Source organism: Oryctolagus cuniculus, chromosome 5 (genome assembly GCF_964237555.1).
Source record: "Oryctolagus cuniculus chromosome 5, mOryCun1.1, whole genome shotgun sequence".
In the NCBI taxonomy this organism is placed as follows: Eukaryota; Metazoa; Chordata; class Mammalia; order Lagomorpha; family Leporidae; genus Oryctolagus; species Oryctolagus cuniculus.
In genome coordinates this window covers 158,954,696-158,981,494 of record NC_091436.1, presented here as the reverse complement: position 1 = coordinate 158,981,494, position 26,799 = coordinate 158,954,696, and the positions used below count along the sequence as shown (strand labels likewise).

Genomic DNA, 26,799 nt, shown 5'->3' with positions numbered 1-26,799 from the left:
TACCTGTGTTTGTTCCCAGTGAGCCATGTTGGTTTCTACAGAATATTCTGGGAGCTTAGACTGGGTGGCATTAAGGGGATTTGAAAAATTATGAACTCAATATTTAAATTGTCATACTGATGCATCTGTTATATTTTTGTTAAGGATTTTGGAGGGAGGTGCTAAATAACCAACTACTATCTTTCCTGAGAAGAGATTGGAGCTGAAAGAGCCAGTTGCTGTAAATGTTACCAACCTTGGAGGGAAGACTGGCTCACTTTAGAAATTGAGCAAGTATCCTGGAAGAAAGCATTTTCTCACACTCATTGACATTCATTTCATGTCATCGCCAAATTGAAATGAATTTTTTGCTAGATAACTTTTTCATTCAACCTTAAGAGCTACAAAATTGAGGCCAGCACTGTGGCGTGGTTGGCTAAGCCTCTGCCTGCAGCGCCAGCATCCCGTATGGGCGCCAAATCATGTCCCTGCTGCTCCTCTTCTGATCCAGCCCTCTGCAATGGCCTGGGAAAGCAGTAAAAGGTGGCTCAACTGCTCTAGCCATGCACTGTGTGGGAAAACCAGAAAAAGCTCCTGGCTCCTGGTTTCAGATTGGCCCAACTGGCAGTTGTGGTCATTTGAGGAGGGAACCAGCATGGAATCCTTTCTCTGTCTCTCCCTCTGTCTGTAACTCTACTCAAATAAATAAAGTCTTTAAAAAAAATTACAAGGGGGCCAGCGCCTTGGCATAGCGGCTAAGGCCACCGCCTGTGGTGCCGGCATCCCATATGGGCTCCGGATTGAGTCCCAGCTGCTCCACGTCTGATTCAGCTCTCTGTTGTGGCCTGGGAAAGCAGTAGAAGATGACCCAAGTCCTTGGGTCTCTGCATGCATGTGGGAGACCTGGAGGAAGCTCCTGGCTCCTGGCTTTGGATTGGCCCAGCTCCTGCAATTGCTGAGTGAACCAGTGGATGGAAAACCTCTCTCTCTGCCTCTGCCCCTCTGTAACTCTGTCTTTCAAATAAATTAATCTTTAAAAAAATTACTCAATACATTTCCTCCCCAACCATCAAACTTAAAAAAAAAATTTTAAACAAAGTGTAAATCTTGGGATTTCAGAAATGTTGATTTGGTTATATTATTTTTACTCTTTGACGTAATGTTTTTGTAATAGGTAAACAGGGCATTTTGATATTTGCTGACCCTTACAAAAGGCCGTGAGTTCCAGATTTGTCATCACCTACATAGAAAATCTGCAGAAGATCATCTGTAAGGGAGATGCTTGGGTCTTCGAGAGCCTTGTGATGAGGAATGAGTCCTGAGCACACGGGGGAAGAACATAGCCAGCTTTACTGAATGGTCACTGAAGTCACCCATAAAATAGTACCTAAAGCTTTATTCATTCATAAAATAGTACCTATTCCTTATTCATTCATAAAATAGTACCTAAAGCGTTAGGGTGCAGAGAAGAAAGTAAGCAGAACCTATGATAGGTCTGTCTTCTTTATGTGAGACATGGAGGTAAACAGCTCTTACACACATCTGCTTCCCAGATTCTTGCAATGATTGGGACTGGGTCAGGTTGAAGTTGGGTGCAGGAACCCAACCCAGGCCTGCCTCGTGAATTGCAGGAATTCAGTTACTTGAGCCATCACTACTGCCTCCCAGGGTCTCTGTTAGCAGGAAGCTGGAGTCTGGAGCTGGAGCAGGGACTCAGCAGGTGTCTCACCTGGCCTCTTAACTGCTGGTTTGAACACCCCTTCCCTACAGCAGGTCTGAGAAGTTCAGAAAGCTGGGGGGACTGATTTACAAAATGGAATAGCATCAGGTGTTTTCTTGCAAAGACACTGTTTTGTCACTAGGTGGTGCAGTAGTTCCATTGTATTTTTCCCCTTGCTTTTGGCTTGCCTGTTAGTTCCTGTTAGTTCTTGCCTGTGAACCCAAACCGACTCATTTCCATTGGATGAATCTAACAATTTTTTCCAAAATAAACACACGTGAATAAATATTTAAAAAAAATCCAAGAGTCTACATGTCATCACTAGCCAATTTAACTTTCCGAAGAATATTAAAATAGAGTGTTCAGGGTTGTTTGCAGATGAGAAGACCACAGTAGCTGTATGTTTTTGTTAAGTCATTAACCTGGGCCTTGATTTATGTATTTTCCTTAAGTCCCAACTTGTACTGCATAATTCTTTTTACCAAATTTAAAGTCTACACTTCTTGAGTGACATTTAGTTACATTGTTGGTCAGCTTGCCAGGATAAAAGGGCAACATAACACAACTGAATTTGTATCAGATTTAAATCCCTGCTCTCATCTTTAGTATTGGAACCTAGCCTACTTATTCTGTAGTCTTCGGTTTGTATATCAACAATAACAGTAACAACATCTCATTCCATGTAGTGAATTCCCAGTGAATCCTCTTTCATGCATTGTCTTTCTGTACTTGGAGAGAAAATGTGGTGCTAGACTGCTACAAGTTTTGGTAGTGGATTGAGATGCCTCAGTTTCAGCGTCGGAGCTGGATTCGGCATCCCCGCAGAGCGCTGTGCATATTTAGAGATTTCTTTCAGATTGTAACTGTCCCATTGAACTGTATGTTGCTTCTGCGCAGAGCCTGCTGAGGGAATTTTTTTAGAAACATACCTCAGCAGGAAAGAGCCTGACTGGGAAGCAGAATGGATGAACTTGCTGAGCTGGCAAATTCCTTGAATACTCCAAACCAAATATGTATGAGAGGAGGAAACCCAAGCAGCCAGCATCAGTTAGGCCCTCTGAAAGACAGACATGACTTGCCTGTTTGCCAATTGTGGGCACCAGCCACCCCACCTCCTTTGCAAATGGGCAGGTTAGCCTCGGAGAAAGGCCGGCTCTTCCAGCTGTAGACTCTGACCCTGAAGGCCCACATTCTGTTGCATCTTGTGGAGTCAGCAGCCACGGAGACAGACATGCCCTCCACGGGGAGCACTTCAGGACTGAACTTGATAGGTCGAACACGGCCAAACATTTTCATAAAACAACACCTTCTCTGCCCCTTTTGCTTACTTACTTTTTGTGGGAATTGGTGTTGGGAGTGACTGCAATCTGTTGCTACAAGGAGACGCTTGTGTTATCTTTACCATGGACAGAAGTCACTATTGGATTGAGGAAGCACAGTTCTGAGAGACTGGTGACTTGTGAAAGTCTCAGAGCTATCTGATTGGGGAAGGGATGAGACCTGGGTCCTCCCCATGCTCTGACTCCTCCTGCACGTGAAGCTTGTCCTTGACCCAGCTGCTCTGTGCCAGGTTTTTACCCAGGGAGCATGGAGACTGATGAATTTCTTTTGTCTTCTCATAAATGCAAGTTGCAACTCTTAAAGGGACACCATCAGAATAGGACTGAGCTCCTGTAAGCCAGGGCCAGTTTTAGCATCACAGATTTGACACTTGCTGTGTCCATCCAGTTCCAAGCTTCAGGCTCCAGACTTCTCATTTGAAACATTAATTTGGGTAGTTTTTGCAAGGTGAATGAGAAAGAACGAAAATTTCATGTATAAACTATAGTGTATGATTTGTGCATTTGTTTTGTTTTTCAAGTGCCTAGAGGAAACATGTAAAACTTGTATTATTATTGATAGACTAATTATTGTAATAAATGCTGGCATTCATTTTGCTCTCAAATCACTTTGACATCTGCAATCTCATTTTACCTTCCTAATTTATTGTTTGGGGGAAAGGTAAAATGCTTTTTTATGACAGACAGTTAACTGATTAAACAGAGGTCTTTTATGATACCTGAACAACTGCTTTAGACTTGACAGGTTTTTTTTTTTTTTTTTTTTAAGTTTTAAGCTTTATTCAGTGAGAGAAATGCAGAGGAGAGTGAGGACCCTATCTAAAAGAGAGAGGGAAATCTGAATTCATTCTGAGTACCAGGAGCCAGCCAGCCAGGAAGCATAGGGCAGGTGGCCCAAAGGCCGCTTGCGCAAACACTTGCCAGTTCTAAGAACAGACGTGCAGGGGCTGCCACAGTCCCATTTGCTTGGACTCAGGTAATCCTCAGGGACCCAAAGGGATCTTGGGTAACACATGACTGCTCATCGCCTGCCACCATGCTTTGGCTGAAGTCTTTTAAAAGAAAGGATATGGAAAGACCCAAGTGTTGACATTAGGTCTTATGAAAAGTTAATTTGTTTTCTTCTATCAGGAATATCCCTAGTTACGTGCCAGTGATAATAGAAGTGCAACCATGTTGAATTAGGACTTTTCAAGATTTAGCTTCACTAAGCAGACTGTTTCTTTCATAAATAAAGCAGCAGGCTTTCCAGCGTCTTGTTTTATCTTCACTAGTTCAATGCCCACCACTGAGTATCTGGAAGGGAAAAGTTGTCAAGTTGGATTGAAACATGAAGTCTTCCTGGATAGTTTAAGTTCAAATGGACAAAAGAAGTATGTGTAATTTTGGTATCAAAGACATGGGTATCAGGGCTATAGAGAATGTGTACACCAGGGCCTCAAGTAGTCAGCAGTAAGCTTGTTGGCTCTCATGAGAAAAAGGGCCTGTGTGCTGCTTAAACCCAGCTTCAGGATTAAGTCAAAACACATCCACCCTTGACATCAGGCATCTGTGATGTTTGAGACTGTAGTGGGGAAACCATCAACAGCTTAAACTGAACTTTAGATTACAATAGTGTCCATAAATACAGACCAGGTCAACATTATGTCAGCGCTACAATAGCAGAGACAAGAAGCAGAGATAATAAATTGGCAAATAACCCAAAAAGGATTTTTGCTTGACATTGGAATTTGTATCTCTTTACAAATAACACTTTCTATTTTAAAAGTAGTACTCTCTCTGATATATATAAACTATGTCTTCACTTTCTGTCTCTGGAAGGGTCAGGGGTGGCCAAGGGTCAAAGAGTTTCTTTACGTGCAGTGTAGGTAGATAATTAAGAAGGGGTGAAGTAGATAATTTTTTTCCCAAAAGAATTGTCTCCCAAAAGTTAACAAAATAAGCTCTTGAAAGGGGTTCTGTCACGTTAGAGCAGGACTTTTTAGTAGGCCAAACAGAGGACAGTCGCACTGAATGTAACTAAGAATTGGTTTATTCGTAAATACCCATTCGTGGTTTTTAATTCTGGAAAACATCAGATGTCAACTTGAGCATTAAATCATTTGGTAGGATTCCAGTCTTATGATGAACACCTCAAAGAATTCTGTGGTTATCTTGGCTGTTATTAATCCAGTCTGCTTTCATTCTTTTATCCCAAACTCTACCTTTTAACACAGCAATAAATTTGGTAAAATAAGGCCCAATCTCTCACTCTTTCTTTGAGATTTCCCAAACTTCCCACTTTCTAAGCTAAAATGAAACAAGGGTCAGACTCATTGTAAATAATGTGTATTAAGATACTCCAGAGAATACTGTTTGTTTTTTTTTTTTTAATATTTATTTGAAATGCAGAGTAAGAGAGAGAATGGATCTGTTCACTTACTCAATCCCCAGATGACCACAATGTCTGGGGCTGGACTGAAGCCAGGAGATGGGAACCCCATGTGGGTCTCCCACGTGGGTGGCAGGGACCTAGCACTCTGACTATCTGCTGCTTTCCAGGTGCGTTAACAGGAAGCTGGATTGGGAACAGAGCAGACTGGACTTGGACTGGTACCCATATGGCATGGTGGTGTCACAGGCAGCAGCTTAACCCACTGTGCCATGATGCTGGCCCTGCCAATTAAGTTTAATAAAGTTTGTTTTCCATGTGCCTGTCTTCAGTGTTCACAATCCACACGTGCATATTACAGCCTTCAGAATGCTCTGAGTGAACCTATTTGGCTTTGTTTTTCCATGAATTCTCTGGGAAATGTCAACGGCCACCACAGGAATTTCAGTAACTGATCCTGTGTTTTCTGGAAAGCATTTGTGAGCATATTTCCAAAGTTCAACCTGCTGTTGCCATTCCAATGATCTGTGGTCCATCACACTAAAGCTGGGCCAGGGTTTTGATATCTAAGGTTTTTCTTTAATTTGAGGGGAGAGAGTGAGAGAGCGAGCAAGCAAGAAAGAGCGCGAGAGAGATCCCAGGCTCTAATTCATTTCCCAAATGTCTATAATGGCCAGGGCTGGCCAAACACTGGGAATCAGGAACTCAACCCAAGTCTCCCATGTGCATGACAGGAACTCAACCACCGAGCCATCAACCAAGCCTCCCAGGGTGTGCATTAGCAGGAAGCTGGAATTGGGATCAGAGCTGGAACACAAACCCAGGTACTCGTGTAGGGGATGCAGTTTTCTTAACCACTAGGTCATGTACCCCTGGTATCTGAATTTCTACTCCCTGCTGCCCAGTGTCGATCCTGCCGAGCTCTCCAATGTGTGCTGACCTGTTTCTTCATCCTCTGTCTGGCCCAGGTCTCTGGAGCCTTCCTAACCCTATGTTAGGTTTGTTACATCCATGCCCACAACCTCCTAACTTGCACTGTCTTCTGAGGCTTTCTGGGCCCAGCCTCTCTGGCTGGGACTTGCTATCCATGGCCCGAATTCAACATCATCTATGAAAGTGGGACTCTCAGATGAGAGTAATGTTAAGATGTTTGTGGAGGGGGTGGCATGGTGCTGCAGCTTAAGCTGCCACTTGCCCATTTGAGTCCCAACTACTTCTGATCTAGCTTCCTGTCAATGTGCCTGAGAAGACAGTGGGAGATGGCCCAAGTGCTTGGGCCCCTGCACCCATGTGAGAGACCTGGATGGAGTTCCTGGCTCCTAGCTTTGGTCTGGCCCAGCCCTGGCTGTTGTGGGCATTTATGGAGTGAACCGATAGATGCAGAATTTCTCTCTCTCTCTCTCTCTCTCTCTCCTCTTTGTCACTCTTTCAAGTAAATAAATATTTTTAAAAGTTTGTGGAAAATGGCATTAAAAGAAGTTTATTTTGTTCAAAATATTATGAAATATATACATAGGGTTTTTTTTCAGAATCCATATCTTGCGATGAACTTTTTGAAGACCCTTCGTATGCACAGATTCCAGTGTGTTGGTACCAAAATCAACTCGTCTTTTCATTCCATATTCTACAAACTGTCCAAGACTCCTGGTATTTAATGAAGCCATGAGCTTGGGGATTGTTCCAATCTGTACCACAAACAGGACTGTTTCCCAGTGACATTGGCAGGCATGCCACCCGGTCATCTGCTTGTTTTCCCAGAATTCCCGAGTCTGTACTGCCTTCATTTCTGACACTGGAAAGAATGGCGCTGTCAGAATGGTTTTCCTTTTTATCTTGAGACCCTCATCTCTCTGTGTTTCTCTTCATCAACATTTGGGATAGCTACTGTCAACAGACAGAAGCAGCCACCTGGGCTGGCTCTGCGAGTTTGACTTCTTGAAATTCAATATGCCCAATTACTATGTGCCAAAAAAAAAAAAAAAAAAAAGTCAGAAGGAGGTGAAACCAATTGACCCCAACTTGGCAGGTTTTGCTCAGAGCCCCAAAACAAAAATTCTCTTTATAATAAAGCTTCTCTCTTGCTTCTTTTTGAAGTTAGTTAATTGGAGGAGGGAGTGAACGCCTGGTGGGATTCTCTGCAGATTCTCTTATCTGGACACTAATTGGAGCCCAAGTCACTGCAGAGGAGTAGAAGCAAACTCATATAGGTGAGAGCTCTCAGACACTTGGCAAGCAGTTATTACTAACCAAGTATGTGTTTATGTTCCCTGACTAATTGCCTCTAAGCTTACTCCATCTCTTTCATAAATTCAATCGTCACACCTCCAACCCCACTGCAGCTTTCTGTCTTTTGGAACTGACAGAGGGAAGACTGAGAGTGGGTGAAGGTGAGTAAGGGATCTCAATGTGGTATCTACAGTGCACTGTCAGGAAGCTGCTGCACACACCCCACTGTGGGAGCAGCACTGGCCCTGTGCTTCCAAAGCAAGGGCAGTAGAGGCAGGATGGTTCTGAGCCTGTTGGCTTCTGAGTGACTGCTGATTGTGCCTTTCCTGGTCTGTGGGGGCTGGGGCCAGTCTAAGTCTCCTAAGCCCCAGAAGCCAGGATCCTGCCCTGGTCTTTAAAGGCTGCGTTCCACCTCTTGAACTTCTCTCCCTGATTAACCACGTTTACAAATACCTTCAGTCCTACAGAAAAGCTACTAAGATACTGCAGAGAACTCTGATGTACCTTTGTCCAGATAAAGGAGGTTTTTAACCTTGGGCCACATTTGCTTGCATTCATCATTTTCCTCGCATCTTTCTCACCAACCAGTGGATCCCAGCAGGATTTTCAGATATCTTCCTGGATTTATAAATATGTGTTGAGAGGCTTTAAGTACTGCACAATAAGCAAATTAAAACATCTAAATCAATGAATAATTTGTTCTTAGTATAAGTTGGTGGGAAGCCTCTCATGAGTTACCTCTGCAGTGCATAAAACATTTTGCTTTTGTTAAAAACATCGATTAGCTTAAGCCTGCGCTAAGACTTTTGGGAAGCACTATGGCCATGCTTTCTGAACTATGGATTAGATACCAGTATCCAATCGATGTTAAATTTCCTGACTTTGCCAATACACTGTGGTTATGAAGAATGGATTCTTGTCTGTGGACAGACCATGGTGTACTCAGTGGTAAACAGAAATATGTTGCCTACCCTCAAATGATTTAGGAGAACAAAAATACACAGCTTTCAATCCACAGAAAACAATCAAGCAAATGTGGCTCAATGTGAAAACCCAGATGATCTGAGTATATAGGAGTTCTTTGTATTATTTTAGCAATTTTTGTGAAACTTTGAAATTATTTCAAATACAAGTATGTCTACCAATATAAACATACATTTTGAAACTATTTCAAATAAAGAGTTAAAACATACATGTGGGAGGCAACATTATGGCATAGCGGGTTAAAGCCCCAGGCAGCAGTGCCAGAATTCCATACGGGCACCAGTTCAAGTCCCGGCTGCTATACTTCTGATCCAGCTCTCTGCTATGGCCTGGGAAAGCAGTAGAAGATGGCTACTAGGATGGCTTGGGCCCCTGCACGCACATGGGAGACCCAGAAGCTCCTGGCTCCTGGCTTCAGATCAGTTCATTTCCAGCTGTTGCAGTCATTTGGGGAGTGAACCAGCAAAATTGAAGACCCCTCTCTCTTGCTCTACCTCTCTCTATAACTCTGTCTCTCAAATAAATCTTAAAAAAAGCAAATATGTAATAACTAAAAAAAAAACCCACATGCATGTGTATGTATACACACATGCATAATACAGTTATGCAGGGAACTTAAAAAATTTGTGGAATTAAAAGGTACATTTAGGCCGGCGCCATGGCCTTGTGGCGCTGGCACACCGGGTTCTAGTCCCAGTCGGGGCACTGGATTCTGTCCCGGTTGCCCCTCTTCCAGGCCAGCTCTCTGCCGTGGCCAGGGAGTGCAGTGGAGGATGGCTCAAGTGCTTGGGCCCTGCACCCCAGGGAGACCAGGATAAGTACCTGGCTTCTGCCATCAGATCAGCGCAGTGCGCCGGCCACAGCGTGCCAGCCGTGGCGGCCATTGGAGGGTGAACCAATGGCAAAGGAAGACCTTTCTCTCTGTCTCTCTCTCACTGTCCACTCTGCCTGTCAAAAAAAAAAAAAAGGTACATTTATTTTGGCACGAAAAAACTTGAAATCCATACATATAAGGGGTCTTCGAGAAGTTCATGGGAAATGCACACTATGAAAAATTTGTGATTAGCTTTCAAAATTGTTTTGGCTCTAAAACACACATATCTTAACTCCTTTTCCCATGAATGCATGGAAGCACCTTGTATTCTACAGTCATGTGTTTGTGTGTATATGTATTGATAGTGTACATGTAGAGTGTATCCATGCTTTGAATTTAGCCCTCGGTTGAGGTAGCTCCAGCTAGTATTTCCAGCTTCCAAGCTGAGTGAGTCCAGTGATACCAGCTGAGGGTTTGCTTGGGTCTGCAGTCTGTGGTCCCTGTAGCTGCCTTCTGGCGAGGGCCTTGGGAGATTCCCTTCTGGGTGAGTTGATTATCTTTGAGCGAGGAGAACACGTAGGCGCCCCTGCTCCCCACCTCTACAAAATGCAAGCAAAGTAGCTGCTTTGCAAATTGCTAAAGACAAGCATTAGGTTGTTTTTACACAAAAACTCCTGTAGTAATGAAGTTTCCAGAACCTCAGGATTCAGTGAGTGAAGTCATTTGAAAAGGTGACAGCCCCTGCTTCTGGAAGCCAGAGAGTGCACTTCCATGGACCTAGAGTTAAGACTTGGAGGGTAGTTTTTTTTTTAATATTTATTTATTTATTTGAAAGGCAGCATATGAGAGAGAGAGAGAACACTTCCAACCGCAGGTTCACTCCCCAAATGGCTGCAAAAGCCAGTGCTCTGCTAGGCCAAAACCAGAAGCCGGAAGCTTCATCCAGGTCTCCCAAGCACTTGGGCCATCCTCTGCTGCTTTCTCAGACTCATTAAAAGGGAGCTGGACAAGAAGTGGAGCAGTCAGGGCTCAACTCATGCTCATACGGGATGCTGGTGTTGCAGACAGCAGCTTACTCTGCTGCACCACAGTGATGGCCCTGAGATTTTTTTAAAAGTTAATTGACCTCTGAGAAATAAAAATTGCAGCTCTTCACGGTACACTACATGACATTTAGATGGAGGTGTACAATGTGCAGCAGTTAAATCAACCATTACCTCACATATTTGTATGTGTGCAATGTGGCTGCTCTCTTAGTGGATTCCAAGTGTACAGGATATTGTTATTTCCCATAGACACCATGCTGTGTAACAGATATCTTGAACATATTCCTCCCAACTGCACTCCTCCATCTCTTCACTAACATCTCCCCCCACCTCTCTGCTTGCCCACTAGCCCCTGGTAACCACCAGTCTCAATAAACATTTATTTATTTATTTGAAAAGCAGAATGATGGGGTTGGGGGGAAAGAGAGAGTTTTTCCATCCACTGATTCACTCCTCCAAATGGCTGCTGTGGTCAGAGTTGGTCCAGGCCAATGCCCGAGAGTCTAGAATTCCATCCTGGTTTCCCACGTGCATGACAGGGACTCAAGCACTTGGCCACCTGCTGCTGCTGTCCCAGGTACATTAGGATGCTAGATGGGAAGTGGAGCAGCCAGGACTCTGTTCAGCACTCCTGTTTGGGATGCCACTGTCACAAACTGCAGCCAAAATGGCCATGCCTCAACACTGAGCCTCATGGTAACTAACATTCTACTCTCTTCTGAGTCTGGCATTTGTAGGTTCCAAGTTGAGGTGAGATGATGTGTTTTTTTTTATTCCCGGCTTCTTTCACTCAGCATCGTGTCCCCAGTGCCATAATTGCCTCTTTTTAAAAGGCTGAATAGTCGTCTGTTATGTTTGTGCACCACATTTTCTTTGTCTGTCTATTCATGGACACGGAGGTTGGTTCCAGATGTTGGCTGTTGGGAATAGTGCTGCGGTGCCCATGGGAGTGCAGCTAACTCTTCAACGTGTTGATTTCCTTTCCCCCGGGTTTACAGCCAGCTGTGGGACTTCTGGGTCACATGGTAGTTCTATTTTTAATTTTCTGCAGAGCTATCGTACTGTTTTCCATAATGGCTCTACCCAATTGTGTCCCAGCACCGTAACTGTGCCCCAGCAGTACGCAAGGTTTCCCTTTAACCTGGAGGTTCTCCCCCTGCTCCTGCCCTGAGCGAGCTGGAACTCAGAGCCACGTTGTCCCTTCTACCTCAGTCTCCTGGCTTTTCCTTCTCCCTCCGCCTCCCTCCCCCTTTCTTTCCTTCCATGCTTTGACATGCCAGGGGTAGGTCAGATGGTGGTTACTCAGTTCCGAAAACTCTGCAGAGAGCAGTTCTGTGCTAACAGGAAACTCCCGAGAGAGGAGATAATCCTGAGAAAAATAGGTTAAAAACAAACATAACTCATCTTTCACCCTCCTCTGGCTGCCTCCATCTCCCATGATCCACTCCTGGTCTCTCAGTTTTGTAATCGTAAAAGAAATTCCCATGGGGACTAATTTGGGGGTTGAAAAATGTTCTCAAAACATTCAAGACCTTGTGTTACGCTTTGTACAGAGTTTGACTCCCCAAACTCACGCAGACACTTAAACCCCAAAGTCTTAGGAAAATGGCTGATGGATTGATGTTCACAGTTGACACATTAGGGGTGGAGACTTGATCTGTTAATGGCAACTGGGAGGGCAGCCTAATGAGAGGGCCAAGTCACTGGGACCTGGCCTCCACGCGAGAGGGTTGATCATTCTAGCTAAGTTCAGTCTGGCTTCTCGTTCTGTTTCCTGGCCCCTGTGTGGTTCCCCCCTTCGCCATCCTCTGCCTTCACCAAGTGCCTAACACAGTAGGGCTACCCAGTGTGGACCGTGAACCTCCGAACTATAAGCTGAAATAAACCTTCCTTCCTAAGTAGCTTTTCTTGGTATTTAGTTAAAGTAATCAAAGGCTGATGATGTACTTTGAAGCAAAAAAAGCATGCAGCTTTTTAATCTTTAAATTGAAAAATTTTTAATGAGGGAGAAGGGAGGGGGAGAGGGAGAGGGAAGAGGGAGAGGAAGGGGCAGGGGGGAGAGAACCCTCCTTGACTAGGAAGTAGTAACAGGTTGAGAGTTAATTGGACCTGGGAAGGAACTGACACAGCTTGAGGACAGGTGTTCGCTTCAGGTACAACTGTGACATAGGTGAGCTGCCCTGGCTCTTAGGGACTCTTGGCCTCAGGCTGCCTGCCCAGGGCTGCGCCACCCAGGCCCACTCTCCCAACACCCTGCCAGTGCCCTGGGATGGAGTCTGTTCTGGTGAGGTTTAGTGAAAGAATGTGTTTAAGGAAAAGCTCTCACAGCAGAGAGACACTGTATTCAGGGGGCACTATTGAGACAAGTGCAGGGACAGCCCCAGTGGGGTTTTGCCATGGGAGAGAGGCCTGGCTTGACTCTGAATGCAAAGTGAGTGGGTAGAAAATTACTGGGAGGAAGCATCAAGATCAAGGGGGATTCTAGCCAGACCAACCCAGCAGGGTAGTGGCTGCACACAGCCAGGGTTATCAGACATCCCCAGGGGCTGGTGGAGGAGGAGGTGGGGTGGAGAGTTCTGGCTAAACTGACTTAGCAGGGTTCTTTCTGACATTGAACGATGCAAAGACAAACACACAAGTCCAAAGTCAGGGCCTAGTTGACAGGAGAATGATGGAGTCTGGCCTAGAAGACTTAAGGATCTGACAGGAAGAGGGATGTGTCCTGGAAAGATAGGCATAAAAAATGGGGACCAGCACTGTGGTGTACTAAGCTAAGTCTCTGCCTGCGGTGCCAGCATCCCCTATGGGCACCACTTCATGTCCCATCTGCTCCTCTTCTGAGCTAGCTCTCTGCTGATGGCTTGGAAAGGCAGTGGAGGATGGTCCAAGTGCTGCACCCATCTGGGAGACCCAGAAGAAGCTCCTGACTTCAGATTGGCCCAGCTCCAACTGTTGCAGCCATTTGGGGAGTGAACCAGCAGATGGAAGACCTTTCTCTCTACCTCTCGAATAAATAAATAAAATCTTTTTTAAAAAAATGACAAGGTGAGTACTTGTGAGGAGTCAGTTGCTGTGAGAATATAGAAGACACATAACGTGCTGAGCAGGTAAACTGAGAGTTGTATGTAGAAGAAAGAGGAGAATTTTTCCTGGTAGAGAAACAGAGGAAAGACTGTCCCAGGAAGAATCTGTTGAACAGGATCTTTGGTGTCTTGGCCCACGCTAGTGATTCTGATAATAGGAACTATGGGTCCCTTCCTGGGATGCCCCTCAAATTGCTCTATGTGATGTGTATCTGCTGTGTGTTCCTACAGGCAGGTGCACCATGACACCTGGAGGCCCTGATCCATGGAAAACTCTCATTTTGTATTTTTTGAAATTTTCTTTTCATATGTATATTAATCCAACAACAACAACAACAGAAACCCTCACTTCATCTAACTCACCTGACAATGCTGTTCACATACATGATGCCTTTGTGTATTGTTTTGTTTTTCTGATAACAAATGAGGAGACTTGGGACTATTGGGCTGATAGAGGGTCATCCCCCCGTCTACTTCACCCCCAGTCCACCAGGGCAACTAGGAGCAATAACAGCCATCTCCTCTTCGGGGGAGGAGAGGGAAGGAGACAGAAACCGTAGAAAACACAAATCCTATCATCCACACAGTGGCTGGGGATGGTAGGGAGTGGGACAGGCATGAAGCCAAGGCTGAGAGTGGCCACATTCCTTTCTCTCTCTGATGCTGTGTCCATAGGTTCAAGGTTGGGAAGCCCAGAAGAAGGGGGTCAGGGCCTCCGTGGGCCCCCAGCTGCAGCTGTGCAGGTGGACTGGTTGGTCTGGGCTCCTGCAGGGTGGAGCTGGCCTGGCTGTCCTGCTGCAGGGGACCAAAGGACCTGGGAAGGCAAGAATCCCCTGCAGCAGTGTTCCCCCTCTGCTCTCGTAGAGGGGCTTCCTGAAAAGGAACTCGGGCCCTTCGGCTTAAAATGTGAAAGCGGTGCTCAACTCTTTGCTAAGTGAGTCTTTCTTTTAGTTCTTCTGAAATTTCCCGATAAGACCAAAGCGGGTGAAGTGGGAAAGATCATCAAGAAGACAAACATTGGCCCCAGTGCCTGGAAACGATTCCCTGTGGGTGGAAAATGCTCCGGTCATTTCTTCCAGGCAAGATGAGAAGCAAAGAGATCACTCAGAAAAGCGCATGGAAAATCCGAACTAAGTATTTTTAGCTGCTTGACCTTTCAGTGAGAGTAGTATCTCCTTTAAAAGGAAAGATTATCAAAAAGAATGCACTTAGTAATGTTTGGAGGGGAGACAAGAAGGGGGAGAAGCCGGAGGTGAAACTGTCTAAGCTCTGGTGTACAGTTTTGGGGCAGCAATGCCTATCTGCTCATGTTTCTGAACTGGACAGCACCAGAACGCTGGTCTTGTATCTGGGGAACTGAACTCCCCTGCCAGGGGGAAGGTGACTGTGGAACCTTTGAAAGATGCTCAGAACGTTAGCAGAGAGCTCGCTCCCCTCTTCTCCTCCTTGCCTCCTGCCTTCCATCCCTCCTTCTCTGTTCCCCTTCCTCCCTCCTTCCAGGACCCCCCAACGTTATGCTGTTGCTTGGCCAGAATAAACAGCTCATCCCACTCCATGCTCTGCACAGTTCTCCGATGATAAGCTCTTTCTCAAAATACTTCACTGCTCCCACAACCAAGTCAGTGCCTAGTGAAACTGCGCGGTGTGCAAGCTTTGCTCTTGTGTGGGTTCCTCTACCCCTTCTCCTTATGAGACATCTCATCTCCATTTCTTTTTCCTCCCACCCTAAAATTGCAAGAACCCAGGTGTCTTGAGGCCTAGACGTCCTACCCACAGCCACATGTCCGCTTCCATTCTCTTCTTTGTTTTCTAAAATAGTTTGTTCTGGTGACTTCGCACTCTTCTCGAGTTCTGGGATTGGTGATATTGACCAATGTTTAGGAACAGGCAGAGGATTAGGCCAGAACACAAATGACCGCCATGATTACTTCTTTACCAAGCTGTTCTTCTCCTTCTGATTTTTTTCCCCAATAAGCTTTACTGAGATATGATTGACACATAAAAATCACATGTATTTAAGGTGTACTGTGTAATGTTTTGATATCCACACACATTGTGGAATGATTACTGCCATCAATCCATCCATCACTCACCTAGTTGTTTCTTCCCATTTGATTTTAAAAGCATGTCTGTAACAGAAATAGCTAGGCAGCCTCCAAGCAGGAGCGCAGTTCCCATGCACTCTCACGTAGGGAAGCCCCTGCTCTTCCTTTCAGATAAGACGGCTCCAAGAGAGGCACAGCTGGAAGGGGGAGTGACTTGCAGGGCAGAAAGCCAGACAGGGGCAATGCCCATCAGGTCACATAGGAGGGATGGCAGAGTGGGCAGGCTGTCCCCGAGGGAGCCATCTGGTGGCCCCACTTGGCTACTTGGAATAATTCTTGGAATGGATTCTACGTCTTTTCCTTTTCTCATACAGTCTTGTTGAACTCACTCTCCTGGAGTGACCTGGATGGCTTCTATGGCCTCCATGCTGTTATTTTAAGGGTTCTGTGGGTCCAGGCCTTGTGGGTATATATTAACATTATTTCTTGTTTAGTCAGACAGGGATTCCTGACCCATGTCCCTCTTGCCATGACCCGATCCCTGCACATGGCCTCTCCACTTGGCAAATGACATTGATTCATCCCGACCAGGGTGAGTCTCACCACCTCAATGTCTACTGTATTTTCCTGTCCCTTCCTCTTGATTGCCACCTTTGTCTCTGACCTTGACTTTGAGTCCTGCAGTTTCCACAGACCTTGTCTCATCATTGGTGCATTCTATTTTTTTAGACCAATGCTCATCAACCTTGGAGGAGATTATGTCCTTATAAACCCATCATAAGTTGTACACATGGTGAATGAAAAATACAGGAGTGGGCATTTGGTGCAGTGTTAATGATGCAGGATAAAACTGATTAGATTTGTGAGCTGGAGGGCCATGCCTTCACCATGACCCTGTGTGACCTCATCCCCCTACCTGACCCCACCTGTATGCCCACCTGCCAATCAGGCTACGTGACCATTACCCTTTGGAAGTGGATAAAAGGCCTGGAACACGGTGGGCCCAGCCCTTTTTCACCATTGTGGACCTTTGCTGCCCTTGTTGCCGCACGCCTTCAGGGCGCATGGCCTTTGGGCGCCTGTGCTAAGCTGCTAGTAGCCGCTCATATCCAAACCTTGCTGCACACGGCTCTTGGCCAGCTTTCTGCTTGGTGTGGATTCCAACTTCATTTCTAGACCTCCCTTTCTCCCTTAGATAGAGCTCTCACTCTCCTATGCATTTCTCTCACTGAATAAAAAGCTAAAAAAAAAAAAAAAAAAAAACTTACCATGTCGTCTGGTCTACTTGAGCCAGTATTCAGAATTCTCTGAATTCGTGGCAAGAACCACATAGCTTATTAATTTCAGAAATATTAATAAGCAAATTGGTTTCAGTGGTGGCAGGGAGCGATGAAGGATGGCTCAGATGGGTCCTTTTGGTTTTTGTTAGAAAAGCAGGACGCCCCAGCATCTTTTCACTGTTACACCCCCCAGACCTCACCGTGGCCTTTAAAATTGCATCCCATGTCTGTGCACCGCTCTGTGGAAGCATAGAATGCGTCAAAGCCCATCCTGCCCCTGAGCCTGAAACAGCCCATTAAAAAAACATTTCATATTTACTTTAAAGGCAGAGTGACAGCGAACTATAGATAAATCGATCGATCGATCGATCGATCTCCACTTATTGGTTCACTCTCTAAATGGCTGCAATGGCTGAGGTTGGTTCAGGGCAAAGGCAGGAGCCAGGGCCTCCATCTGGATCTCCCATGAGGGCGGCAGGGACCCAAGCTGCTTTCTTTCCCGCTGCTTTCCCAGGCACATTAACAGGCAGCTGGATCGGAAGCGGGACTGGCGCTCCAATATGGGATGCGGGTGCTGCAGGTGGTGGCTTAACACTGGTGAGACGGCCCATTTTCCCCAGCCTCCAGAAGCTTCCTTTTGGAGAACTCCGTGAACCACGGCATCAGACTGCACAGAACTCAGCAGAATGCCACAGACCGGGCTTCTGGGTCCCGGAGGAGCAAGGCGTGGAAACACAGTCCCCTGGAGCCAAGGGGCGGAGCATACACCCGGCCTCATTAGGAGCTTTCCAGGAAGAAGTAGCTCACGCTGCCCCGAGGGGGCCGGTACGTGCGTGGGGAGCTCCCGGAAAGGCAGCCAACAGGATGGTGGTACCACTTGTTGTGTTTCTCCTGATACCCTGTTCCCTCCACTCCAGTCTGGACACTTCCAGGCACCGTTTGTTCTAAAACAAAGGAAAACATAGCGTCTGTTGTAAGTACCCTGCGTGCCTGACGCAGTTACCTGGGGTTGGGCTGGTTTGTTTCCCCGGGATGCACAGGCTCCTTTCTGGGGAGAAGGCTTTGTTCTGAGAGACAGAAACAGCCCCCAAGGCCACGGGGAGCAAGCCCTGGGGCTGGCTTTTCTTTCTTTGCAGCTACATTCCTGCAGAGATAAACATACAGACAGACACACAGATTACAAAAGAGGAAGGACGCAGTGTCAGCAGGAGGGCCCCAGAGAGAACAAAAGGGTTCTGTGTGCGGGAGCTGTAAATAGAGTTTCAGCTATCAGGGCTGGGGACACAGGGCAGGCCTCCCAGGGAACAAGGTGCAGAGAAATCGGAACCTCCCAGGAAAAGGAGCTTCCAGGTAGAGTCCAGGAAAACCGAATCTTGAAAATCCAGTTTTGAGAAATGCCCTTGGACCACAAGGAGGGAAGCCGCTACCCTGACATTTCTGCAAGGTGTCCTAATTAGAGAAGTCTTTAAAATTCTAGTTTTTTTCATAAAGTCTTGGGGTTTCTGAGCTAATATTTTGTTGGCTTGTTTCTTACTAAGATCACTAAAAACGTCCCCCAAAACTAACATAGCACTTAACAATTTTTTTTTTTTTTCCGAGAGCTGCCCTCAGTTTAATGCAGTACAGCTGGGGCCACGTGAAGCGGTGGGTTGAGTCTTTGACATGAGTCATCCTAACCTTTTAGATAGAGAAATTATAAGATGGCTGCAGTGTGATCCAGCCTTCTTCTTGTTTTTTTCTTAAGACTTATTTATTTGAAAGTCAGAGTTATAAAGAGAGAGGGAGAGACACAACAATCTTCTATACGCTGGTTCTCTTCCCAGATTGCCACAATTGGCAATGGCTGGGCCAGGCCAAAACCAGGAGCCAAGATCTTCATCCTGGTCTCCCACACAGGTGCAGGGGGCGAAACACTTGGACTGCCTTCTGCTGCTTTTCCCAAGTCATGAACGAAGAGCTGGATCAGAAGTGGAGCAGCCCATATAGGATGCCAATGTTGCAAGCGGTGGTGTTGTGGGGCAGTGGGCTAAGCAGCCACCAATGCTGGCATCCCATATAAGCGTCCTGGCTGCTCCACTTCCAATCCAACTCCCTGCTAAAGCACCTGGGAAAGCAGGGGAAGATGTCCCAAATGTCCCGAATGTGTGGGCTCCTGTCATGCACACGGGAGATTCGAATGGAATTCCTGGTTCCTGGCTTTGACCTGGCTCAGCCCTGCCTGGATGTTGTAATCATTTGGGGAGTGAACCAGTGACTGGAAGATTCTCTCTCTCTCAAATAAATAAATGTATCTTAAAAAAAAAAGATCTGGCACGTTAATTTTACATTTTGGCACATTAATTTTACATTTAAGTCTGTTTTTAAGCAGCAAATGCTTCCCTCCTCTGAGCCCCCTCAAGTTTTCAGCCAGGGAAGCAAGCCAAGGCTGTCCACTAGCCACGAAGGATTTATCTCCTGCCGTCTCTGTTTCTTTGCAGATTAGGCACCCAATGGAAGCTGAGCTGGAGAAAGGCCTCCTTTTAGACTCCATTGTAATGCGTGGTTCCCCTTTGAGTCAATTCCAATCTGCATTGGCACGTTCAGCCTCCTCCTCCTCCTCATAGTCACCTCCATTAATTAGAGTACGTCTTGTTTACAGTGCCCAAAGCTGAGTACAGACCTGTTTGGCTGCTTGTCCCCAAGTAACCGAGGCAGGCTGCTAACTGTGCTGGGAACGGGTCCACTCGGAGTGCAGCCAGTGGGATGAAAAAATTAAGGGAAGGAAGCTGCCCTTTAAGCCCTTTAAGAAACCTTGGCCTTCTGATTCAAGTGATAATTAAGCCATTACATCTGTTAGGAAGTCCTCGGGCTGGTCTGCTAATGTTTCCAAACTAAAGCCCCCAGCCTGAGACCCTAGACCAGCCCCTCATTCTCTGTGTGCCCAGCTAGCATGCCAAGATCGGTACCCACCCGTGGCAAAGGGGTTTAAATTGTTAACACCTGCTCCCTTAATAGTCATTTTCAAAGTGCGGAGTGTGCCTCCAGCTGGAAAGAGGGCTGCCTAATTCCTGATTTGCGTTTGAAAGCCAGAAGTGACCCTCCTCCTCAAATCCTGTTCCAAATTTTATTCCGAGTAATCTCTGACTATAAGGAGATTTGCATTGACTTCTCCTGTTGTAGTTGGTGAGGACAGAGATTTATGACTTAACTGGAAGGGGCCCTCATTGTTCCAAAAGACAAGAAAATATCTTGTTTCAGGGCTGGTGTTGCGGCACAGTGGGTTAAGCTGCTACCTGCAAGGATAGTACCCCATATGGTAGCACTGGTTCCGTTGTGACTGCTCTGCTTCCAATCCAGCTTCCTGCTAATGCAGCTAAGCAGCAGAAGATGGCCCAAGCACTTGGGCCCCTGCCAACCATATGGGAAGCCCAGATGGAGTTCCAGGCTTGTGGCTTTGGTCTGGCCCAGCCCCAGCAACAAGCCATTTAGGGAGTGAACCAGCAGGTAGAAGAATTCTTTCTCTTCTGTCTCTCCCTTTCTCTGTGTTACTTTGCCTTTCAAGTAAATATTTTTTTTTTGAAATGGAGCATGTTTCATCTCATCCCCAGGCAATGCCAAAGTTGGTGCACATGCATATGCATCTTTATGATTTGTAAAATCTGGATCCACAACTCCAGGCAGCTACATCTTCTTTAGAGAAACCAACAACAGCTTAATGTCGTTTTTGGTCACCATCTTCTTAAAACAGAGCCAACCTCTGGACTAGAGAGGAAGTGAGAGTAGACAAAGAGCCTGCATCTGACTGGGGCAGGGCAGTGGAGGAGTAGCACAGGGATTTAGTAAACTGGATGGAATATAAGGTCTGAGCCCAAAAGCCATCCCGTCTTGTTCTGCACCTGCCTCTGGCTCGAGCCCTGTGCTCCTCCAAGGCCTCTTTCTTTCCATCACAGTCTGTGGAGGCAGCTGCACAATGAGTTGTGTTTATTTTAGAAATCATCTGAACTTTGCCAGGAAAAGGTTTGCTGAAAAGTTTTGCAGAAGTAAAGCCAGTTGGTGGAAATGGTGCACACAAGAGGAGCCAAGTCAGCTCGCCTCTGGGCTTCCCCCACTGTGCTGTGAGGCATCTGCCATAGCTCCCCCCCTCCTCCAGCCTCTGGATCCATGGCCAGAGTCTCTTCCATACCCTTCGTGCTGCCAGCCTTCTTAGGAGACTTGGCCAGGCTTGAATTCCCGCTCCTGGGAGATGGGCCCAGAAAATTCCCAGTGTCTTGGGACAGAGAATGGGGAGATGCTGGAGTCTCGGTGCTACCTGTCTCTGTCCAACTGGCAATGGGGAGCCTGATGCCATCCGAGGGCTGGCTCTGAGGTTGCCCAAGCAAGGAGACAGCATGGGCTTGCTGTGCCTTGTTCCAGGAGGTCCAAATGCTCCCATCTGCCCTATCAAAGTCAGTCCTGTTTCATCTATACCCCTATGCTGTGTGTGTGAATTTAAGCACCCCCCCAGCCCCCAGAAAATAACCCTCCAGTTCCAACTCAGCCTTTCATTTAGAGTCTCACTCACTGTAAGTATCTGATGGCTTTTTTTAAAAAAATTATTTATTTATTTATTTGAGAAGTAGAGTTACAGACAGGGAGAGGGAGAGACAGAGTGAGAGGTCTTCCATCTGCTGGTTCACTCCCCAAATGGCCACAACAGCTGGAGCTGGGCTGATCCAAAGCCAGGAGCCAGGATTTTTCCAGGTTTCCCATGTGGGTGCAGAGGCCCAAGCACTTGGGCCATCTTCCACTGCTTTTCAGGCCATTAACAGGGAGCTGGATCGGAAATGGAGTAGCTGGGACTCAAACCAGTGCCCATATGGGATGCCGGCACTGCAGGAAGAGGCTTAACCTGCTACTCCGCAGCACTTGTCCTTTGATGACTTTAAGTTGTGGAAAGCAAAGCAGACGTGGACATTCATTCAGAACAAAGTGTGCGCATCTCCTGTGTGCCAGTCATTGCCATGTATACTTGGGAGAGAACAAAAGAAACTGTTGCCTTGAAAACTTACATGGGAAGGGAGACAGGGTAGGGAGGGAGGTGGTTGATAAACAGTAAGCACTAAACAAACTGCATGTCCTGTTAGAAGTTACAATGTGACAAAAAGCACAGCAGGAATGAGAGAATCCAGTGTGCAGCCAAGATGGCAGAGGGAAGCTTGCAATAACATTTCTGAGGTCAATTTTCTTGAGCCAGTGAGAAAAAATGAGGGTTGGTGTTGTGTCACCTGTGACACTGGCATCCTATATTGCAATGCTAGTTCAAGTTCTGGCTGCTCTGCTTCTGATCCAGCTCCCTGCTAATGAGCCCAGGAAGGCAGTGGAAGATGGCCCAAGTGCTTTGTCCCCTGCACCCATATAGGAGATTCCTGGTTTTTGCCTGGCCCAGCTCCATCTGTTGTGATCATTTGGGGAGTGAACCAACCAATGGAAGATCTCTTTCTCTCTGTCTCTCCCTCTCTCTTTTTCTGTTGCCCTACCTTTCTAATGAATTAAATAAAGCTTTAAAAACATGGTAAATGAGAGTCCCTATGCTTTCTTGCAAGAAAGCGTTAGGATACATTTGTTTATTATGAAGACCTTCAGAAAGGTCATGAAAAATATGGATAATGGAAAACATATGCCTGGATTTCAAAACTTTTTGCACCAAAATGAACATCTTTATTTCCATTTCTCCATGAACATTTAAACATTTTATTTTTATTTTTTGAAAGGCAGAGAGACACACAGAAAGATCTCACTGGTTTACCCCGTAAATGTCCCTGACAGCTGGGACTGGGCCAGACCAAAGCTAAGACTTAGAAACTCAATCTGGGTTTCCCATGTGGGTGCCAGGGACCCAAGTGCTTGAGACTTCACTGGCTGCCTCCCAGGGGTGCAGTAGCAGGAAGCTGGAATTGGAAGCAGAGCCTGGGTTCTAAACCAGGCACTCTGTGTGGGGTATGGGCCTCCAACGTGGCACCTTAACTGCCACTCCAGTGCCTGCTCCACCGTGAATTTTGTGAAATACACTTCCTTTCTACATATATACTTACCATTTCATTATTTGCATAATTACATTCTGTGGATATTTATATTTATCTCTAAAAGAATATTCAGAATATTATTAAACAGTTCATTCTATATGTACAACATATAATCATATGGTCTACATAGATATGTATGTATGTATATGATGATTTAACTAAAAAATATAAACCTATGTCCTAAAGGAGTTTTGATATTGTCTTCAAGTCAGGCAGCTATACAGGAAGTTTCTAGTTCCCCAAGTAACCTTTTTGTTCATTTAGGAAGAGCTTTCTCACTGGACCTGTTTTCATCCCTGTTACCATGAGCCGCCGTCTTCTCCCCTTCTTCCAGTCTGTGGTGCTGGCTGCTCTGTGTTGGCCTCCAGCCCCGATGGCTGTTGGGAGTGGCCAGGGCTCCAGCGGACACTGACGTGTCCAGGGGAGACCCGCTCTGCCCTGAACAGAGGGAAGGGCGTTAGGCAGCAAGGCTATTGCCAGCGCGTGGTTACGCGCACTTTACTGAAACCCAAGGCAGAACTCCAGTTTCTGGCTTCTTTGGAAGTCCTTGGTGCACAAATAAGCAAACAGGGACTCAGGAATGTCCAGTCATTGTTTGAGGATTTTCTGGAATTTCAAGCATTGTTGTTTTAGTTGTTTAGAAAAGGCTTTGGCTGTCTGGTTATCATGCAGTGCAGGCCCGTGGGTAACTTCCTGGGGGACTGGCCCACATTCTTGGCTCTGCTGGTGTGGCTTGCCCAGCGAGGCTCATTCAGGGCGTCTTCCAACATCCTGTCTGCGACTGACCTTCTTTTCTCCACTTACTAAGCTCCGAGAGTTCTTATTGAAATGACCCCCTGCACAGGAAGGCCCGCTGTGGCGCCTGGCAAGAGAAAACAGCCCCGGTTTCTAGGAAGTTGCATACACACGCACACACATACACTGGGAGTCTTGTTCAGAAAAGGCCAGATTGTTTATGTTCCTCCGCAGGGCCCGGTACTGAAAACCATCAGACATTGCAGCAACGCTCACAGCTGAGGCACAGGCAGGGCTGGCTGGCACACGGCTGGAAACCGGTGACCAGCTCCTGCCCCGGCCATGGAGGCCACATCATGCACCTGTTGGTGCTGCACTTCCCCGAGGGCCTGGGGGAAATCGAGGACAGGTGTGTGTGTGTGTGTGTGTGTGTGTGTGTGTGTCTGTGGGTATGTTCAGGCCAAAAACTTATTTACCAAAACACCTTAGCGTTTAAAAGAAAAATAACCTTGGGGTTTATCTTAGTAACTAGAAAGAATTTTGCTCTCACCAAATATGTTCAGAAGCACTCAAGATTTTTTTTTCCATTTTTCTAAGTGATGGAAGGAGAACCCCAAAAAGGGAGCAGGTGTGTTCTTTAAATTCATTCTCAGTCTTTCAAAGTTTTTAAAACTATTATTATTTGAGAGGCAGAGAGTGAGAAAGACAGGGAGTGAGAGAGACTTGGAGAGAGTGAATTCCTATCCACCAATTCACTCCCCAAATGCCAGGACTGGGCCCCGATGGAGCTGGGAGCTGGGGGAACAGTCAAGATCTCCACGTGGGTGTGGGCACCTGATCACTTGAGCTTTCACTGCTGCCTCTCGGGGTCTGCAGTAGGGAGCTGAGACTGGGAGCCTGAGTCAGGACTCAAACTCGAGTACTCTGATATGGGATGTGGGTATCTTAATGGACATCTTAACAGCTAGATTGAACACTCTCCCCCATGCTTGGTCTTAAATAAGATCTGCTTGAACCTCGTGAGGTGCTTACCCTGAAGGAATGATAAAATGTTAGAAATAGTACCGTTGTCATTATAATCAGACATTGTCTTCTGAGATGCTGAGGGCCTGTCAGCAGTGCCATGTCCATAGTTGTGAAGCATTGTCGCGCTCCCCACTTTGGGCTGGTCAGTGTGTCACAGTCTCCTGCTCTCTAGTCCCAGGGGCTTGCCCTAGATGGGGCCCTGTGCTCTGTGGTGTCCCATTTCTGATTTGATATTGCTGTTTACCCTCTTTTTTTTTTTTTTTTTTTTTTTTTTTTGACAGGCAGAGTGGACAGTGAGAGAGAGAGACAGAGAGAAAGGTCTTCCTTTGCCGTTGGTTCACCCTCCAATGGCCGCCGCGGCCGGCGCGCTGCGGCCGGTGCACCGCGCTGATCCGATGGCAGGAGCCAGGAGCCAGGTGCTTTTCCTGGTCTCCCATGGGGTGCAGGGCCCAAGCACTTGGGCCATCCTCCACTGCACTCCCGGGCCACAGCAGAGGGCTGGCCTGGAAGAGGGGCAACCAGGACAGAATCCGGCGCCCTGACCGGGACTAGAACCCAGTGTGCCGGCGCCGCAAGGTGGAGGATTAGCCTAGTGAGCCGCGGCGCCGGCCGCTGTTTACCCTCTTGAAGTGCTTAATGATGGTATCTTTGAACGTGTGCGTGGTGAGTGAACGTGGCTGGGATAAGGGGACAGGAATATGAGCTGAGTCCCACGTGCACTGAGTAAGAACACTGGTCCTTGCTGCTGTTCGCATCTCGTGCCTGTGATGCTCCATGGACGTGTGATTCCAGTGGGCCCACCACGTGCGGGAGTTTCTGGAAGACTCAAAGCAAAGGCGAGGGAAGCGGGTCTACAGCTGATGAGAAGGGGCGAAGTGAGGAGGGGCCTGCAAGTCCCAAGAGGGGCAGTTTCCACTTGAATCAGACCTGCTTGGAAGGAAGGAAGGAAGAAGCCAATGCCATTCTAAGAAATACAGCTGACCAAGGAAGCCTAGGATGTCGCTTCTCACTCCTGTCGCTTCTTTGAATTGGCCAACATCACTTGAAGATGAAGACACAGACTGAAAGGGAAAGAGAAGGCAACTGAGTTCTTGTTCTTTTCGGGCTTCACTCACAGCAAACCAAAGGTGGAGGCTGCTGGTAGAACGTGTGTACTCCAAGGAGTGAAACCAAAAGTCAGCTTAGTTTTGTGCAGTATTTCTACCATTCTGAGAAAGAAAAAATGTCATATCCATGCATGTGTTACATAACATGAATTATGCAATTGCAGTGATTCTGCTTGTGAGACAAATGCTCTTATATTTGAGTTTAAAATGGACATGGTGGGACCATTACTGTGGCATAGCGAATATAGAGGAAAACCTCTCTCTCTCTCTCTTTCTCTCTCTCTGCCTTTCAAACAAATAAATAAATGCAATGTTGGCATCCCATATGGGCGCAGGTTTGAGTCCTGGCTGCTCCACTTCCAATCCAGCTCTCTGCTATGGCCTGGGAAAGCAGTGGAAGATGGCTCAAATGCTTGGGCCCCTGCGCCCACATTGGGGACATGGAGGAAGTTCCTGGCTTTGCATCAGCCCAGCTCTGGTCACTGGGGCCATCTGGAGAGTGAACTAGCGGATGGAGAATCTCTCTTTCTCGCTCTGTCTCTGCCTCTCCCTCTCTGTAACTCTTTTGAAGTAAATACAAAAACTTAAAAAATATAAAAAACAAAAAAATTTTAAAAATAGATAAAGTGGATATGGCACAATATGAAGATGAATGGCACAGCTTTTGCTAAGTTTTTTTTTTAAAGATTTTTTTATTTATTTTATTAGAAAGGCAGAGTTACAGAGAGGCAGAGGGGTAGGAGACAGTTCTTCCATCTACTGGTTCACTCTCCAGATGGATGCAACGGGTGGAGCTGTGCTGACCTGAAGCCAGGAGCCAGGAGCTTCTTCCAGGTCTCTCACATGGGTGCAGGGGCCTAAGGACTTGGGTCATCTTCTACTGCTTTCCCAGGCTACAACAGAGAGCTGGATCAGAAGTGGAGCAGCCAGGACTCAATCCGGTGCCCACATGGGATGCCGGCACTACAGGTGGCGGCTTCACCCACTATGCCACAGCACTGGC

The 26,799-nt window shown here is 46.6% G+C and overlaps 1 protein-coding gene across 8 annotated transcripts in view; it reads left to right on the top strand.

Annotated features, from left to right (window-relative positions):
• The window catches only part of TMEM170B (transmembrane protein 170B), a 121,858-nt gene that overhangs the window by 48,272 nt on the left and 46,787 nt on the right, over positions 1-26,799 (top strand). The window contains exon 3 of one of the 8 annotated variants that reach the window (XM_070074415.1): positions 1,154-11,599. The exons of the other annotated variants lie outside the window; for them this stretch is intronic. Coding sequence (XP_069930516.1) covers positions 1,154-1,200 — 47 coding nt within the window. The 3' untranslated portion in view covers positions 1,201-11,599. Of the gene's footprint in view, positions 1-1,153; positions 11,600-26,799 lie in introns of those variants that run through there. 8 annotated transcript variants of the gene reach the window in all.